The sequence below is a fragment of the Equus caballus genome, chromosome 16 (assembly GCF_041296265.1).
Source record: "Equus caballus isolate H_3958 breed thoroughbred chromosome 16, TB-T2T, whole genome shotgun sequence".
NCBI classification, from domain to species: domain Eukaryota; kingdom Metazoa; phylum Chordata; class Mammalia; order Perissodactyla; family Equidae; genus Equus; species Equus caballus.
In genome coordinates, this window is record NC_091699.1 from 57919269 (window position 1) to 57937057 (window position 17789).

The following is a 17789-nucleotide window of genomic DNA, read 5'->3' on the forward strand; positions in this document are numbered from 1 at the left end:
AGACTAAAAATCATACGGCCAACTTGATGCTGAAAAATCATTTGATAAAGTTTAATACCTGTTCATGATTAAAAACTCTTAGAAGAAGTAACAGAAGGGAATTGCTGTACTCTGATAAAGGGAAACCACCTTAAAGAAAGTAGCAAACTTCGTACTTACTTGTGAAACATGGCAGGCTTTCTCTTTGAGATAAGAAGAAAAAAAAGCAAAGATGTCTGTTTCATCAGTTCTATTCAGCTTCGTAAAGGAGATCCTAGCCAGTGTAGTAAGGCAAGAAAAAGAAATAAAAGGTGTAAGAAGAAAAAAGAAGTACCAAAGACGTCATGATTTACAGGTAATATGATTGTATGCATAAAATAGCTGATATAATCTAGAGATAAGCTATCAGAATTGATAAGAGAGTATAGCAAGGTAGCTGGGTCCAAATTAATATACATAAATCAATTATGTATATATACATATATACTCACAATAAGCAGAAAATAAAGCAATTTTTAAAAATACCATTTACACTGTCATTTTAAAATAGCAAATATCTAGACATAAGATTATCAAAATATGAATAAGATCTTTACAAAGAAAATTATAAACAATATTGAGTAATATTACAGACAATCCAATAAATGGAGCTATATATTATATCCCTGGATTCAAAGTCACAATATTGTAAGACTCCCCAAAAAAGTAATAAATTTAATGTGATCCCAATCAAAATCCCAACAGGCCCTTTTTTAATTACTTGACAAACTGATTCTAAGATTTATATGAAAATTCAAAGAGCAAATTATAGCCAAGACATTTTTGAGGATGAAAAGTAAGGTGGGAGAAGAGAACTCACTCTACCGAATATCAAGATTTACTACAAAGCTCTAAATAGAAACTGCACGCCATTGGAGTAAGATTAGTCAGAAGAGCGGAACAGAATAGGTGGCCCATAAACAGGCCAACGCACATACAGACATTGAATTTGTGGCACAGGTGGTTCTGTGGGACAGTGGGGAAAGGAAAGTTTTCAATGAATGATGCTGAAGAATTAAGAATCCCAATAGATGGGGCCAGCCCCGTGGCAGAGTGATTAAGTTGACACACTCTGCTTCAGTGGCCCAGGGTGTCATGGGTTCAGATCCTGGGCACAGACATGGCACCATTCATCAGGCCATGCTGAGGTGGCATCCCACATGCCACAACTAGAAGGACCCACAACTAAAATATGCAACTATGTACTGGGGGGCTTTGGGGAGAAAAACGAAAAATAAAATCTTAAAAAAAAAAAAGAATCCCAAAAGAAAAATTACATTGAATCACATGGTATATAAAGAAGATGATATAACAAATAAAGTAAATAGATTTGAGAAAAGTATGAACACACAATACTATTTATTTCTAAAATGTTTTTATAATGTTTGTACTTTTGATTTAAGAGAAAAGTGTTTTTTCTGTTCATTTTTTTAAATTTGCGCTTTTTAATAAAACATTTTTGAATTGTAGTAAAATACAAAAAAAGAAAAATTACAATGAAGACTCAACTTTACACCAAACACAAGAATCAAGTCTAGGTGGATTAGGATCTAAATTTCTTGGTGAAAGACAAAGACATAAAGCTTTTAGAAGGAAAAACACACACCCACACACACAGAGAAGAATATCTTCGCGACTTCAGGTTCGGGAAAGATTTATTACATATGACACAGAAGAACTAACCACAGAGGAAAAAACTCGACACATTGTAGTACACCAGAATTAAGAATATCTGTTCATCAAAAGACAACTTTACGAGCCTGAAAAAGCAAGCCTCCTGAGTGGAAGATATTTGCAACACATAGACCTAAAAAGTGTTTATACCCAGAATAATGAGCCCCTACAAATCAGTTAGAAATATGTCAGAGCAACCAATTTTAAAATGAGCAAAAAATTTAAATGGATATTTCACAAAAGTAGAAATCTAAATGATCAATAAACATATGAAAATATTCTTAGCTTTTTTCTTGATCAAGGAAATATGAATTAAAATCACACTGAGGGATTATCGTATACTCACCAGATGAGGAAAATTTTAAATTGTGACAATGCCAAGTATTGAGAATGACATGGAGCAACAGAAACTCATGTACTGCTGGTGGGAATATGAACTTGTGCCACCTTTTTGTAAAGCAGTGGGTGTTACCAAATATAGGTGAGGACACAGAGACTGTGACCCTCTAATTATCCTCTTATGTGTCATTGTACATACATTCAACAGAAATATGCACTTGTGGACACCAGCATATAGCTACAAGGAAGTTTATGAACATTGCCCCTAAAAGGAAAAAATTGGAAACAACCCAGATGTCTATAAATTTTCGAGTACATTAAATATCTCAGTTATATCCTTAAAATGGGATAATGTACAGCAAGGAAAATGAATAAACTATAGCTCCACACAAGAAGGATGAGTCTTAAGAGAATATAATATTGAACAAAAATGCCAGACACAAAACATTACATAAGTATGATTCCATTTATACAAAATTCAGAAACAAGCAAAACTTAACTATTTTGTTTAGGGATGTATACTTACAAGATAAAAATATAAATAAAAAGGGCAAGAAAAAAATACCCAAAATTAGGATAGTAGTGACCTCTAGGGCTTGTGGGGTGCTCATAATATTCCATGGTGTGAGTATTTGTCACATAGCTGCTATGGACCGAATTGTGTCCCCCTAAAATTCATATGTTGAAGCCCTAAACCTCCATGTAACTATATTGAAGAGGCCTTCAAGGAGATAATGAAGGTTAAATGAGGTCATAACACATGCATGTTGGATATCATAACAAAAAGCTTAAAAACAAAGTAATTTTAAAAATAAATGACCACTGCATAAAATGAATAATACTAAAAAGTATAAATCAGAAGATAATAACTACGCATAGATCACTGTTAGCATTTTAGCTTATTGTTCTTTTCCCTCTTTTTATACCATAACTGAGATCATATAGCATGTAAAATTTCTATCCTTCTTTTGAACTTTTAATGCAAAGCATTTTCTCTCAAAAGTAAGAGTTATTTGGGGAGTCTGGTTAAATATGGAAGATAGCGCGAATACATCTTACCCCAACCCTCTCCAAATGCCAGTAAAATGACAGCATGGGAATAAGAACAGCATAAATATGCAAGAACAAAGAGAAGGAGAGAGGAAAGCACAGAGGACAAAAGATGTCAAAACAACCTCAGAAGACGGAAAGTGGGCGGAGGACTGGCAAATGACTCAGCAGATCAGGGCTTGTTAAACTACAGTGCCGGCAGAGAGGGATAAAAAGGAGGATCGAGGCATCTTATCCCCTAAAACTGCAGAGGCTCTGAAAGTGTTGACAAGATACACACAGCAAACACTGGGAGTAGAAAGAGGAAGGAACACGAGAGCAGAGAACATTCACTTATTGCTGCTTCTAATAATAGCAAGAAGTTAAAGAGTATTCTTTACAGTTAATAAATCAAGGAGAGAAAAATAATTACATTTAACAGTACAAAGGTAAGCACAAAAAAGATATTGTTAAATACAATCAGGTGATGATCAAACAGAGGAGAAAGGAAAGAGAATTGCCAAATGGAAATGAGATATTGTTTAAAGAGATAGCGTACTAAGGGCAAGGTATTACATGGCTTTAGTTATAAATATAAACTTGTACTTATAAAGGCAACCACCAGAACTGAAATAAAAACTCTTCTAAATTCAGAATCATACACAAAAAAATAAAGCAAATGAAACATACCAGTCAACAAAATATTTAAAATACTGTTAAATACATAACACAAAGTAATATAAGCAAACTAAGATCAAACAAATCTGTCATGTCAATAAATGTAAATGTTTTGAATGATCTGTTTCAAAAAAAATTCATACTGTATAACAAAGAATATCCAACTCTATGTTGAATAAAAATACACTGCTCAAAGCCATACGGAAAGGTCAAAATTAAAGAGCAGGAAGAGATATAAGCAAAGACAGAAAGCGAGCAGGGGGCATGATCTTAATAACACAGAAGGTGGAATTTAGGCCAAAAATCATTAAACTGGACAAAAATGATACTTTGTAATGCTAAATAAACCATAACAGTAATGTATATCTTTGTAACAAATAATGTGGCAACAGTATTCATAAAGCAAAAATTATAAAAGTATAAGGGTAAACAGACAAAAACACTGTAGTGCTAGGAAAGTGTGATTAATTTCTGTCAGCCTGTGGCAGATCAAATGTATAAAAAACCATGTAAAAATATAGATGACTTGGGAATGTAGTTAATAAGATAGATCTGGTTAATATATATCAAACTATATTCCCAGAAAAATAGAGAATATACTGCCTTTCAAATGATCATACAAACTGACCAAATATTAAACCACAGCAAAAACCTGCATAAGCTCCAAAAAGTAGAAATGAGAAAGAAAACATTCTCAGATCACACTGCAGTAAAATTAGAAAATAGTAACAAAATCGGGGGAAAAAAGAGAGGCATTCCCATTTGGCAATTTTAAAAACCTCCCTTAACTTTTAGATGAAAGAAAACCTACAAACTAAAATTATAGAGTTTCCAGGGAAGAAAATAAAAAACACTTTAATCAGAACATATAGGGTGCAGTTAAAGACGTGCTCAGGGGATAATCCACAGCATTGAAGGATTGTATATTTATATCAGTAAAAAATGAAAAGAATTATTTAAGTACCTAACATAAAACTAGGAAAAGAACAATAAAATAAATGAAAAGAAAACAGAAAGAAAAAATAATTTAAAAGAAAAAATTAGTTAGAAAAACAGCAGAATTAATAAACCCAAAAGCTGTTGTAGAAAATAACACAAGACTTTTATACAGAAAAACGACAGTATAAAGTATTTTGACAATGACAAAACACTATTGAGAGAAATTTTCAAGTCTCTAACTAAATTTAAAGATATCTCATATGAACGGATTAGAAGACTCGCTATTGAAATGTCTGGGCTGCCTAAATGAATCTGTATATCCAGCAAAATCCCAACAAAAATCCCAGCAGCGCATGTTTTGTAGAAATTGACTGAACAGATTTTACTTACACGGATGATGCAAAGTTTATTTAACTGTTATCCTACCGATAGGCTTCTATGTTGATCATAATCAACACAATCCTCTTCTTTTGCCATCATGATTCTTTGGTGAATATCCTTACACACATATCTCTGTACACATAACGTGGGGAAATGTGAGGGATGAATTCCTTGAAGAGGCATTGTGGCTCAAAGGGACATACAATTTTAGTTTTTGAGATATTGCCAAATTCTTTTCCAAAGTTGTACCAATTTTCATTCCTACTAATTATTAAACTCATTCTTTGTCAGATTTTTGTGTTAACTAAATTGTTGACAAATTTCCTTGATAAACACACTTTGAAAAAATATAAAAGATAAAAATCTACCTATTTGGGTCTAGCCGTAGAAATCTCAATGACGAGTATTGGATGCTGTTCAGCATCCTCAGCTTCATAAAAATTATCAAACTCTAGATTTTATTTTTGAAATGTGAACTGACAGCAGTCCTTAGTTGTTTACTATGTTGTTGAGAGCCCAGGGGAAAAGAGTAAATATCCTTAGGATACACTGGGACTATAAAGACCATGCAGTGTCTTTTTTAGTAAAAATAAATTGTAGCCAGTAAGGAACCAGAAGCGAAAGCTATTGCCATGTTCTTGATACAGTCTTTTGGACGCAAGCAGTTCTCATCCCTTACCTCCCTGCCTGCCGTTACCCCTCCCTGAAACGTTAACTTTGCACTGTCACCTGCTGATAAAGGTAGCTCCCTGCTTGCCTGCCTATCTGTCTGCTCGTGGGATTATATATATATCCCACATATATGTGTTCCATTGTGTGTATTCCATTTTTTAATCCTTTCTTGTGCTCAGAAAGAAACTAGAGATCCACTGGGGCCAAAGTGGAGAAGAACATCTCAGATTGGGCCCCAGGAGGAGGTGAAAAGGGCAGGGAGATGCAAAAATGTTAACAGTGACCAGAGCAGAACTTTCCCGCCATCCCCAGCCCCTGAGCTCACAGAGAATTGAAAGGCCCTCTGATGGCCCTGGGACACCCATCGCTAACCTTACTGAGAATCTGGAGAAACATTTGACAAAATACAGCAATTTGGTTGCAGGGAAAAGCACAGTGGAAAGATAAATGCTTCCTCACCTGGAAAAGAACACATGAAATGAAGCTGAACCTATGGCAAACAGGGGAATGGGTGCCCGGCACTGCATGCATAAAGTATTTGTGTCTTTTAAAATTTGTATGAATGATCCCATACCATATGTGTGCTTTAAGCTGAAGCTTTTTAAAAGTCAATATTGTGTTTTTCATATTTGTCTAAATGGAGATATGCAGACTTATTTCATTCATTTTTTACTGTATATAATATTCCATAAAGATATTCTCCTGTATTTTCTTCTAAAAGTCATATTTCTTTTTACATTTAGATATTTCATCCTCTTAGACTTGTGTGTGTGTGTGTGCATGGTATGAGATAGGCTTCTAATATTTTTCCATATGGATTATCCCAACACCTTTTTTTTTTTCCTGAGGAAGATTAGCCCTGAGCCAACGTCTGTTGCTAATATCCGTGCCAGTCTTCTTCCACTGTATATGTGTTCGCTGGCACAGCACAACTGATGAGTGCTATAGGTCTGCAGCCAGGATCTGAACCAGTGGAGCTGGGCAACCAAAGTGGAAGGTGCCAAACTTAACCACTAAGCCTCGGGGCCGGCCCCCCACACCATTTTTAATAGGTCATTGTTTCCTGAGTGATACCTTCTACTACCCCTGTCATGCACCAGATTCTCAAGCATACTCAAGTCTGTTTCTCCCAGTAATCTATTTGTTACTCCTTGAGTCAACACTACACAGCTCTAAATGCTTTACAATAAGATTTGACCCAGTTGATGATAACCCCCCTCCTTATTTGTCTTCATGAAAATCATTTTGATTCTTCCTGCTTCTTTACTTTTCCATATCAATGGAAGGGTCAGATTTTCAAGTTTTTTTCTTACAACTCTGTTGAAACTTTGATTGTAGATGCATTGAATTTATCTATCACCATGGGAAGAATTGCCACATTTATAATACCAAGCCTTCCCACGCACCAGCATGGTGTACCTCCCAAAGGATACAGACCTTCTTTTATGTTTTTCCATAACATTTTATAATGTCTTCTGCAAAGTTCTTACATATCTTATGCTTAGGTACATTATCATTTTGGTTGCCCTTTTGAATATTTACTTTTACTGCTAAAATATATGAATGTTATTAGTTTCCGTATATTGGTTTTGCATCCAGCTATCTTTCTGAACTCCTTCACAAGTTACATTTCTCTGTAGATTCTCTTGGATTTTCTATTTAAACAACCATATCATCTGCAAATAATGATGAACTTGTTTCTTTCTTTATGATTCTTATACCACTTGTTTATTTTTCCCTTCTTATTGAACTGGCCAGGACCTCCAGCACAATGCTGGATTGTAGCTATAATAGTGAGCAAATTTCTTTTGCTCTTAATTGTAAAGAATATGCTTCTAATATTTCACTATTATCATGATGACTACGGGATTATCATAATTACCCTTAACCAAATTATGGAAATTTCTTTCCACTTCTGGTTTATTGAAAGTTTCATTTTGAATGAGTGTTGGTTTTTATCAATATTTCTATGTTTATTAAGATTATTATATAGTCTTTAATATATTAATATTATTAATGTAGAGGCTACATTAAAAAATTTGCTGATCTATTTTTATTAGTTCCAGCTTGATCATTGATGGATTCAATTTGCCAGTATTTCGTTTGATCTATCTTGGTAAATGGGGCTGACTTATAATCTTCTCTCATAAACGTCTCTTTGGGTTGCTTTTCCGTCTCTCTGCCTCACTGTCTTCCTCCTGTATTGTCCCTGGGAACTCAAAATTCTTCTCACTCTGCTTGGAAGAGCAATTCAGCTCTCTTCACCCCCTACAATGTTTCTCAATAAGTGATCTAAAGATCTCTATTGATCACCGGAAGTCTCTCAGTAACCTCTAAAGCATTTGACAAATTCAGAAGAAAAAGCAATGCAATCATTTTATGCACAGATAATTTAAAAATCTGAAATGTAAGATTAATTCTAATTTTCATAGTATTTATGACGTTTTACGTTCTCAAAAGCAGGGTACGTGCTTCAAGGACTGATTTAGCTCATACTGGTTAACGTGAAATTAATCACAGGTAGTTTATCTTAACGTGTTTTATCATCATTTGACAGTTACTGTTTCCGTTTGTTAAACTTGCATTTGTCATTGTTACTGTTGCATTGCATAATATCGCAATTCAAAAAAATGAGTCAGGATTTCAAAAGTGGTTTACAGAAATAAAACAATAGTGACAAAAATAGAAAATAAATCCTACAATATAAAATAAGTTCACAAATATAAGTAATGAATGGACTCGTCAAAAATCTAAAGCTTGAATATGTACGTCACAAGACAAGTGGACAATGGATGTGGATAATCTCACAAAGGCAGATAAAGAATAAATAAGAAAGCAGGATGCATGACAAGGAAAAATGATAATTAAATTTCATTGGATCAATGATCCTTTTGTCCTAGTACTTAGTTTTTATCTGTTAACATTTTTAACAAATAATAATATAAAGCTACCAAAACTTCCACATTATTTTCCAGTAAAACTCATCAACCCACTATTAAACCAATTGACTATCTCTAGTACAAACACAAAATAAGGCTTTCCATTACAAAATTGTCAAAATTTGGTGTTACAAGTTGAAGAGACGAGAAAACTATATGGTCATCATTCTTCCTCATGGAAAAAACAAACACAATTATACTCTTGCTGGTAAGATAGGAAACCAGCTTCAAAATCAATGAGAAATATTGCAGTTGGAAAGAAATCAGGAAACAATTAGTGGAATTTCTTTCTCAGAAATATTGAATTTCTTATAATGTGACTGGCCTTTAAAATCAATGATGGTTATGTATGTAAACAAGCAGACATTTTACTTTATAGTTGAATAAAACTATGAATAAATCAGTTGTCACCATATATGTGAGAGAGAAGTGCTCGATGACTTTTTGCACTATTTATCATGAAGCTAATTTTAATATAAGAGATTTTTGGTTTAATTAATCATTAGTTTGTAAACTATGAAATAGACTTTAAAAACATATGTTAGCTTGTACACCAATGTTCATAGCAGCATTATTCACTATAGCCAAAAGGTAGAAACAACACACAAACGTCCATTGACAGGTGAGTGGATAAACAAAATGTGGTCTGTACATACAATGGAATTTTATTCAGCCTTAAAAATGATTGAGATTCTGATACCTGCTACCATATGGATGAACCTTTAAAACATTATGCTAAGTAAAATTAGCCAGATGTAAAAGGACAAATCTTGTATGATTCTACTCATATGAGGTATGCAGAACAGGCAAATTCATGGAGACAGAACATGGAATAGAGGTTGCCGGGGCATAGGGGAGGGAGGAATGGGGGGTTCTTAATGAGTACAGTTTCTGTTTGGAAGGATGAAAAAGTTCCGGAGATGGATGGTGGTGATGGTTGCACAATATTGTGAATGGACTTAATGCCACTGAATTTTATACTTAAAAATGGTTAAAGTAGTAAATTTTATGTTACATGTATTTTTCCACAATTGAAAAAAAAAAGATATGATGAATTGGTACTGAGGAAGCTCCAGCCACATGGTCAGCAGGGGAAGGCATTGCTATACAAATGAAAAATATTTCTTCCAAAGGCGGTACATGCCTTATTCATGGAACACAGCAGGGGGTCCATAACCTGCCTCCAGACTCTGATTTGCTGTTGAGGGATGTAGTTGAAATTGTGAATGCCAGCTGATTGTGGCCACTTAGTATACGTCTCCTCAGCCTACTGGGCTGAAACGAGAAGTGAGTACAAGATGCTTGCTCTCCACACAGAATTGCTCTGGCTGGCACACCAAAAAGGTTTACAGTGTTCTAAAATAAGGAATGAAATCCTTTTAAATTACCATTTCCATGAATACATGTGGTGTGTCTCAGTAATACATTCAGGATTTTGAACAGTATGGATTTTTGACTTCAGGGCCTAAATATCAGGATTTTTTAATGATTAGACATCGGAATTCTTAAAACCAAGCAGTGGTGCAAATGGCTCAATGGCTGAGAGTTTGAGTTTTTCCCAATACTCAATGACTTTCTTCATTCATCAGAAAAGCCACTTCAGATATGTCTTTTGTATATTAAGAATCACATCCAAGAGCCAGCCCTGATGGTCTAGCGGTTAAAGCCCCACGCTCTCACTGCTTTGGCGGCCCATGTTCATTTCCCGGTTTTGGAACCACACCATCCGTCTGTCAGTTGCCATGCTGTGGCGGCAGCCCACATAGAAGAACTCAAAGGACACCCAACTAGGATATACAACCATGCACTGGGGTTCTGGGGAGAAAAACAAAAAAGAGAAAGATTGGCAACAGATGTTAACTCAGGGCAAATCTTTCCCTACAAAAAAAAAGATAAAAACTCACGTCCAAATGCTGCAGCTGAATGTGATGAAATGCCTTGGAGCCAAATGCCTCCAGAGAGAGGATGTCACTCCATCAGCTGCTGTCTCCCAAATTGAGACCTTTAACCTTCAGCTTTCAGTGGCACTAGGCCGGTGAAACACTGAAAACAGTCTTTAGAGAGAAATTTCTCCATAATTTCTGGATCTGTGATTGATCTGGAAAGCCAGAAATATCCATCAAAGTTTCCCAACAGCCTATAATTCTGAGTTAAGATTTTCTAATTTAGAAAACATAAAGAGTTGGGGGAACACCAACACGATATGGAAGCTGACAGCTCAGGCAGCTACCCAGCCAGATATAGATTTCTTTGTGAATGATTTCAAACACTATTTCTCCTCTTACAGATATGGACAAATGTTACTGCTATTCACTTTTTAATTTGATTTTTACTTTTATTTAAGATATATAGGTTTATAGTTTAAAAGGTCTCATAGTTCTATAAAGATTCTAATAAAAACAGCAATTTCGTGTTTCTCATCTCCTCACCCCTAATCCCATAATTCCAGAGGCAACTACTCTCAGCTTTTTTACCTCTTTCTTCTGATATCTCCGTCTCTAATAATATACTCACACTACTATTTTTTTATTTTTCCATTTTAGATATCATCTATTGACTTTCTGCTATGGAAAAAAAGAGCTGGGTCCGCATACACACACTCATTTCCTCTTGGACTCGTCTTCCCATTACAGTTATAAATTTTGGTTAGATAACCAGATAACATGTACATTGTCCAACTACTTATATGATTATGTAATAGTATTGTTAAGCAATTACTACTCACAGATATGTCATGCAATTACTTTGATTACATTTCCTTTTTGCATGTTTTTGCTTTCTCTGGAGTTAATAAGGATTTCGTTTCTTCATTTGCTCAGTTTTCTATATATTTATCACCAATTTGCTCCCAAATTTTTCTCCAGAGCTTTAATTTTTGCTTCAGTTTATTCAAACACATCAGTTTCCAGTTTTCTTGGGGAAATCACTCCTAGAATCTCTATCTCCTGCTTTAATCTAACCTAGATGTTCTCTAGGCCTGATGCACAGCTCTTTTCTGGAGATTTTTCCTTCTCCATCCTCTTTTGGATTCCGTTTGTCTCTCCCCTGCATCCCATGTCTTCCTCTTTATTGGTTACTTCCTTGTTTTTTAGAGTGCATCCTCTAGTAACTTTCTTAGAAGGGTAGATAGGAAGTAAATTTTCAGAGACTGTACATCTGTAGTTGTCTTTCTTCTACCCTCATCTTAACAGTTTAGTTGGGGAAGAAATTCTGTATTAGAAATTATTTTCCTCAAAAATTTGAAGGCATTGTTCCATTGTCTCATAACCTCCAAGGTTGCTGTTAGGAAATCTGAGGGGCCGGCCCAGTGGTGCAGTGGTTAAGTTTGCATGTTCTGCTTCGGCAGCCCAGGGTTTGCCAGTATGGATCCCGGCTGTGGACCTACGCACCCCTTGTCAAGCCATGCTGTGGCAGGCATCCCACATATAAAGTAGAGCAAGATGGGCACAGGTGTTAGCTCAGGGCCAGTCTTCCTCAGCAAAAAGAGGAGAATTGGCAGCAGATGTTACCTGAGGGCTAATCTTCTTCTTCAAAAAAAAAAACCCAAAAAACAAAATAAAACAAAAAGAGAAATCTGATAGTTTTTTTTGTGGCCTGTGATTTTTGCTCCCTCAAGAAAAGTTAGACTCTTCTCTCTGTGCACAAGGTTCTGAAATTTTGTGATGTTATGCCATGATATGAGCCTTTTCATTCATGTTTTGGAACAACTGTGGGTGTTTTTAGCTGATTACTTAGATCCTTCAGTTTAGGGAAATTTTCTTAAATTATTTCTTTGATAATTTGCTCCTGTCTGTTTCTTTCTAGATTTCTCATTAGTCAGAAATTGTACCTACTGGCCTGACTCTCTAATTTTTCATACTTTTATCACCTCTTATCCATTTCTGTCTTTTTGTTCCACTTTCTATGGGATTTCCTCAACTTTGTTTCCAGCCCTCCTATTAATGTTTTACTTTTGCTATCATATTTTTGTTTTCAAAAATTGTGTTTTGTTCTGGGAACATTCTTGTTTATAGCATTCTGTTCTTGTTTTATGTATCCACTATTTTCTCGTCTCTTAACTCTCTAAAAATGTTAATGATGGGGTTTTTCCCCCTAACTTTTCTTCTGCTCCCCACATTGTCTCTTTTTCTTTCTTTCTTTTTTTTTTTTTTTTTTTTTTCCTGTTTGGTTGCTTTAGTCTTTGGTGTTAGAAGCACCCTTCAAATTCCTGATGCTCATTGGCTGGCGGTCCATATTAAAAGTGCAGCATCTTCCCGGGCTATTAATCTGACTGCCAGGCTTCTAGGCACTTACCGAGGGGAAGAAGAGGGTTGTCTGCCTCCAGCATGTAAATTTTTTCTTGATACTCCTGTTTCAGTATGCAGCTCTCTCCCTTTTGTGCATCTCTTGAGAAAATGAACATCCAGTCCATTTCCAGAGCAGAGGAGGCAGTTCCTCACTGGATGGGTGATGTGGAGTGGGGTCTAGCCCAACTGCTTCTTGTAAAGACTCTCAAACTGTCCTTTCAACCCCACTTGCCACCCTCTCCCCATCCCCACTTTCAGAAGCACTTAGCATCTCTAAGTCCTGAGCTGCTCTTCAATGTGGGTTGGCTGGTTTCTGGGAACGCCCCACTTCCAGCTAAGGTTTCCACTTTCTTGGGTCTGCTCTGTCAGTTGCCACTCACCCATCCGCACTCTAGTTTCCAAAACGCTATTGTTGTGTTCTCCATTATCTTCGTTCTAGTGGGTTTGCGCTTTTTAAAAAATCCTTTTACTATCATTTAAGAAGGATTTCAGAAAAGATGGAGGTAAATACATATGTTCAATCTGTCATATTTAATCAAAAGTCTTCCCATTTTTAACACCAGTGTTTATGTTTATAATTTTAAAAAATTTAATGTATCCAAAATTACATGTGATTTACATGTGCATCTGAATCCCTTTTGTCAATGGTTCTAAAAGGGCAGTTCCCCAGGCTAGCAACATTACCATCAGCTGGGAACTTGTTAGAAATGCAGATTCTTAGGCACTACCCTAGACTTCCCGAATTAGAAACTCTAGGGGAAGAGCCCGGAAATCCACGTTTGAACAAGCCCTCCAGGTGGTTCAGGTGCTTGCTAGAGTTTTAGAACCACTGCTGTAGGTGATTGAGGGGTTCTGAATGTTTGACAGACACTACCCTACTCTCAACATCAGCTCCAGAACCATCTGTTCAAATCCAAACCCACAAAGTGCCCAGAAGAATAAAAGGGCTGTTTTGAGATGGTCCTCTAACGGGATCCATCCTCTTGAGAAAATGCTTGTGAATTTAGATGCCTTTTTCTTCCATGACGCTTAGTTGCTTATTGCTTTATATGGTTCTTAGACTGGGATGCCTGAGGCCAGAAACAAGGCAGACCAGACACAGTGTGAGAAGAAAAGACAGCCAGAAGTAGAGAACTTTGGAGACGGGGGATGTAGCAGGGCCTGGCCCTCTTCCACATCTTCAGCCCTCAGCGATTTCAGAGAAGTGCCTCCAGCTTCCCTCAGGGCGAGGAGCCTCTGGGAACCTCATGGAACAGGAAGATCCTTGTTCTGAACCTTGTGGTACTTCTTGAGCTACCACTGCCCTCTGCCTACCTTCAGAGCAGCAGATGCTGCAATCATCTCAGCCACACACATCCCTCCCCACCTTGCTCATCTGTGTGACTCCTCTAAGTTCCTCCGTCTGTGTCTTATCTCCTTCCCTTCCCATCTTCCCTTTCCCAGCTGGTGATGATCTTTGCATGCTTGCCTTTGGAGCAATCACAGCAGCTCTCCCCCAGAGCTCTCCCCAGGCACAGTCAACTCTCCTTTTCCACCTTCACTCCCAGGTATATCTTCACTGTCATTTACACCTTTGAAGCCTTGATCAAGATACTGGCAAGAGGATTTTGTCTAAATGAGTTTGCGTACATGCGAGATCTTTGGAACTGGCTGGATTTTAGCGTCATTACTCTGGCGTGAGTATTTCTCCATGCTGATGTGTCTGTGTGTCTGTGTGGAGCTTCTGGGTGTGTCTAGGCTCAGGCTCTGGAGGTGTTTCCTTATCTCCGTTCAGCTTCCTCGTTTGGGACTGCGCGGCCTGGGGTTTTCTTGCCACCAAGTGTTGCTTTGGGAGTCACTTTCCAGGGTTAGTTCCACACCCTCAGGGAGAAGTCAGAGACCTCAAATTTGAGCCCATAACTGGCCTGTCGAAGTGGATCAGACAAAGCTCAACCTTGCATCTACCTGGCATGAAGTGCTTTCCCTGAGGAATCAGTGTTTGAGAAGACTGGTTGGCCAAGCCCACATGCTTGAATATCCATCCATATGTGTAGTGCACAGAGCCCCACACACAATGCATCTTCCCAAAGGGACCATTCTGAAAGATAATGCAATAAAGGAATCAGTGTTAGTGTCGGTCTATAGGTGGAAGTGCTACTAGATTCTGTGTTTGTTCTGGGTCCTTTCTAGGCTCGTGTTCCCAAAATTGTTCTCATTTATGCTGCATGCACTCCCAGGACCCTCCCCTTACAGAGATGCTGACTGACTTCTGGTCCTACAGATACCTTGGTGAAGTGATGGATCTCCGAGGGATCTCAGGCCTGCGGACGTTCAGAGTTCTTAGAGCTTTAAAAACAGTTTCTGTGATCCCGGGTGAGCTGCCTTAACCAGCACATTTATTCAGAGCACATGTTGATTTCCACAGCATAAAGTCTTCCTCTGATTTTCACCAGAGCCCTATAAAGTTCCAGGGCATGGGCTATTGTCCCCACTTAAGAGACAAAGAAACTGAGGCCTAGGGAGCAGAAGACACAATCCCAAGTCCTCATCACTAGTAGGAGGTAAAGTGTGACCTGGAAACCCAATGTCTCAATTCCTAGGCCAATACTCTGTTCATGGTGCCACATGGCCTCACTATCCATGACAAGAAGGTCATGTCCTCATTTTATGTTGTTGTGGGGTTCAGCGAGCCTCCAATCAGATTCTCATTTATACCTTAAATCAAAGGTGTAAACTTGGACCCAGGGAGGAAGGGAGAAGGCAGTCGGAGGCTCTGCTGAATGTCTTTGCCATGTCCATGGATCCGAAACCTTGAGGCTGATCTCTATCTTTGGACCCCCAGAGGAGAAAACAATTAGGCAATATTTGATTACAGAGAGTTCGTAAACAAAAGTAGTCCACCAGAGCTCACGTTCTTGGGCCTCCAAGATCTCTGCTGTCACAAGTGGCCCAGTGATACTCCTCGTTGACTGGTGGAGGGAGAGTGACAGCGCTGAGACAGGACTCAACGCTTCCCCCTCGTGGCCTGATGGATTATCTCCCCTCCCTCACCTGAGAATCCATTCCTTCATCGGCAAGATAGCAACACTCATGCTGGAGAGGAAGTCCCTTTCTTCCACTCTATGTCTGACTCTGCAGGGAGCGACTGGAAAGTGTTCGCCAGCTCCCACTGGACAAGCTTCTTCATGAAGAGAGCATTAGCAATAAGCAGTCAGTTCGGCCACTTGCTCTCACTCTTACCTACTCTTAGCCAGGAAGACCCTGAGTCTTGTTTACAAGACCTGCCCTCTCCAGACTCCCTCTCCTGCCTCATCTCTCTCCACTGTCTGCCTCAGATCTGGTTCCAAAATCTACCTGTGGTTCCACAAATACTGCACACTTCTGCTCGTCCCTCAGCCTTTGACCATGCTGCTCCTTCCATCAGGAGAGTCCTTCCTCCTCTCTTTACTCAACTCATACTCGCTCCTCAGGGCTCTGCCAACCTCCTCGAGGAGACTCCCTGGTCTGCCTCAATTCCCCACCCTCCATCTCACCCCATCCCCACTCCAGGCTTCAGTTGGGGGCTGCTCTTATCTGTGCCCACCTGCTTGATAATCCTACAGAGTTTCCCCTCAGTCTTCAGACAACCCCACCACATGCCAGTGCCTTCACCATTGTTCAGCTCCCAGCCCAGGGACTAACACGGGTCATATTCAGTGGGTTATTTGTTGAACAAAGTGACAAGGCAAGGATAGATCCCAGACTGCTTTCCTGGTCAGAGCTCTTCCTGCTACCCATGAAGCTGCTTTCCCAAAGAAGCTGATTTCTTTTGCCAGAGCAACAAATTATCCTTCTTCAAATAAGCAGGGGCCCCATCTTTGCTGCCAGCTGTACTTGATTCTGGGATAGCTCCTTCTTAGATTCTCTCTGTTTCTGCCTCAGCAACTCTCTCAGTGTCTCTCATGGTCTCACTCTATTGTGATGTTCATCTCTTAGTGTTGTTGTGTCTCTGTCGCTCTTTCTCTGTCTCAGTCTATCTCCCCTGTATGCCTTTCTCTCTCTCTCACTCCCTCTCTCTCTCTCTCACACACACACACACACACATGCATTGAGGCTCATGTGTCCCCAGCCTCAAGCTGCCTCCCAGAACTAAGGTGAGTGCAGAGAGACAGATGCCAAATGATTGGAGTGAAGTTAGTAGCCTCACGTCTAGCACAGTGCCTGGAACATAGCAGATACTCAACAATTGTTTTTTAAATTGAACTGCTACTGTGAGGAATTTATTAGCTTAAGATGACAAGAAATGCATTGCCTGAGTCTCAGTTGCCCCATCTTTATAATGGGACAATAATCTCTGCTTGCCTGCCTGCCCGCCTCTCAGGGTTATTGCAAGGTTCCGATGAGGAACTGGGCTTGGAACTGCCCTAGAGTTTGTAAAATACCTCCCACCTGCATGTAGGGAGAGGGTAGGATGGCTAAGATGCAAGCATGCCAGGCACACATGCTCTGTGTGTGGTACCTCATCCATGTGGGAGTGTCGCTGTCATCTTTCCGCAGGGCTGAAGGTCATCGTGGGGGCCCTGATCCACTCGGTGAAAAAGCTGACTGATGTGACCATCCTCACCGTCTTCTGCCTGAGTGTCTTTGCCCTGGTGGGCCTGCAGCTCTTCAAGGGCAACCTCAAGAACAAATGTGTCAAAGATTGCACAACTCTCAACGAGACGGCCAATTACTCCTCTTACGAAAAACTCCAGTCGAATTTCTGCCATACGGACAAAGGTCTGGTTGGCAAGGGGTGTGAAGCCCCTGCAGACCTGTAGAGACATATATTTTCATTCCTCTTTCCTGCTGAAGTGCTTCTCCTGAAGCGGGTCCT

At 38.7% G+C, this 17789-nt stretch overlaps 1 protein-coding gene across 9 annotated transcripts in view; it reads left to right on the forward strand.

The window, feature by feature from the left end:
• The window catches only part of SCN10A (sodium voltage-gated channel alpha subunit 10), a 110425-nt gene that overhangs the window by 25284 nt on the left and 67352 nt on the right, over positions 1-17789 (forward strand). For all 9 annotated transcript variants that reach the window (XM_070238933.1, XM_070238940.1, XM_070238936.1 and 6 more), the window contains 3 exons: positions 14503-14631; positions 15216-15307; positions 17471-17692. In XM_070238933.1, the coding sequence (XP_070095034.1) occupies positions 14503-14631; positions 15216-15307; positions 17471-17692 (443 nt within the window). The remainder of the gene's footprint in view (positions 1-14502; positions 14632-15215; positions 15308-17470; positions 17693-17789) is intronic.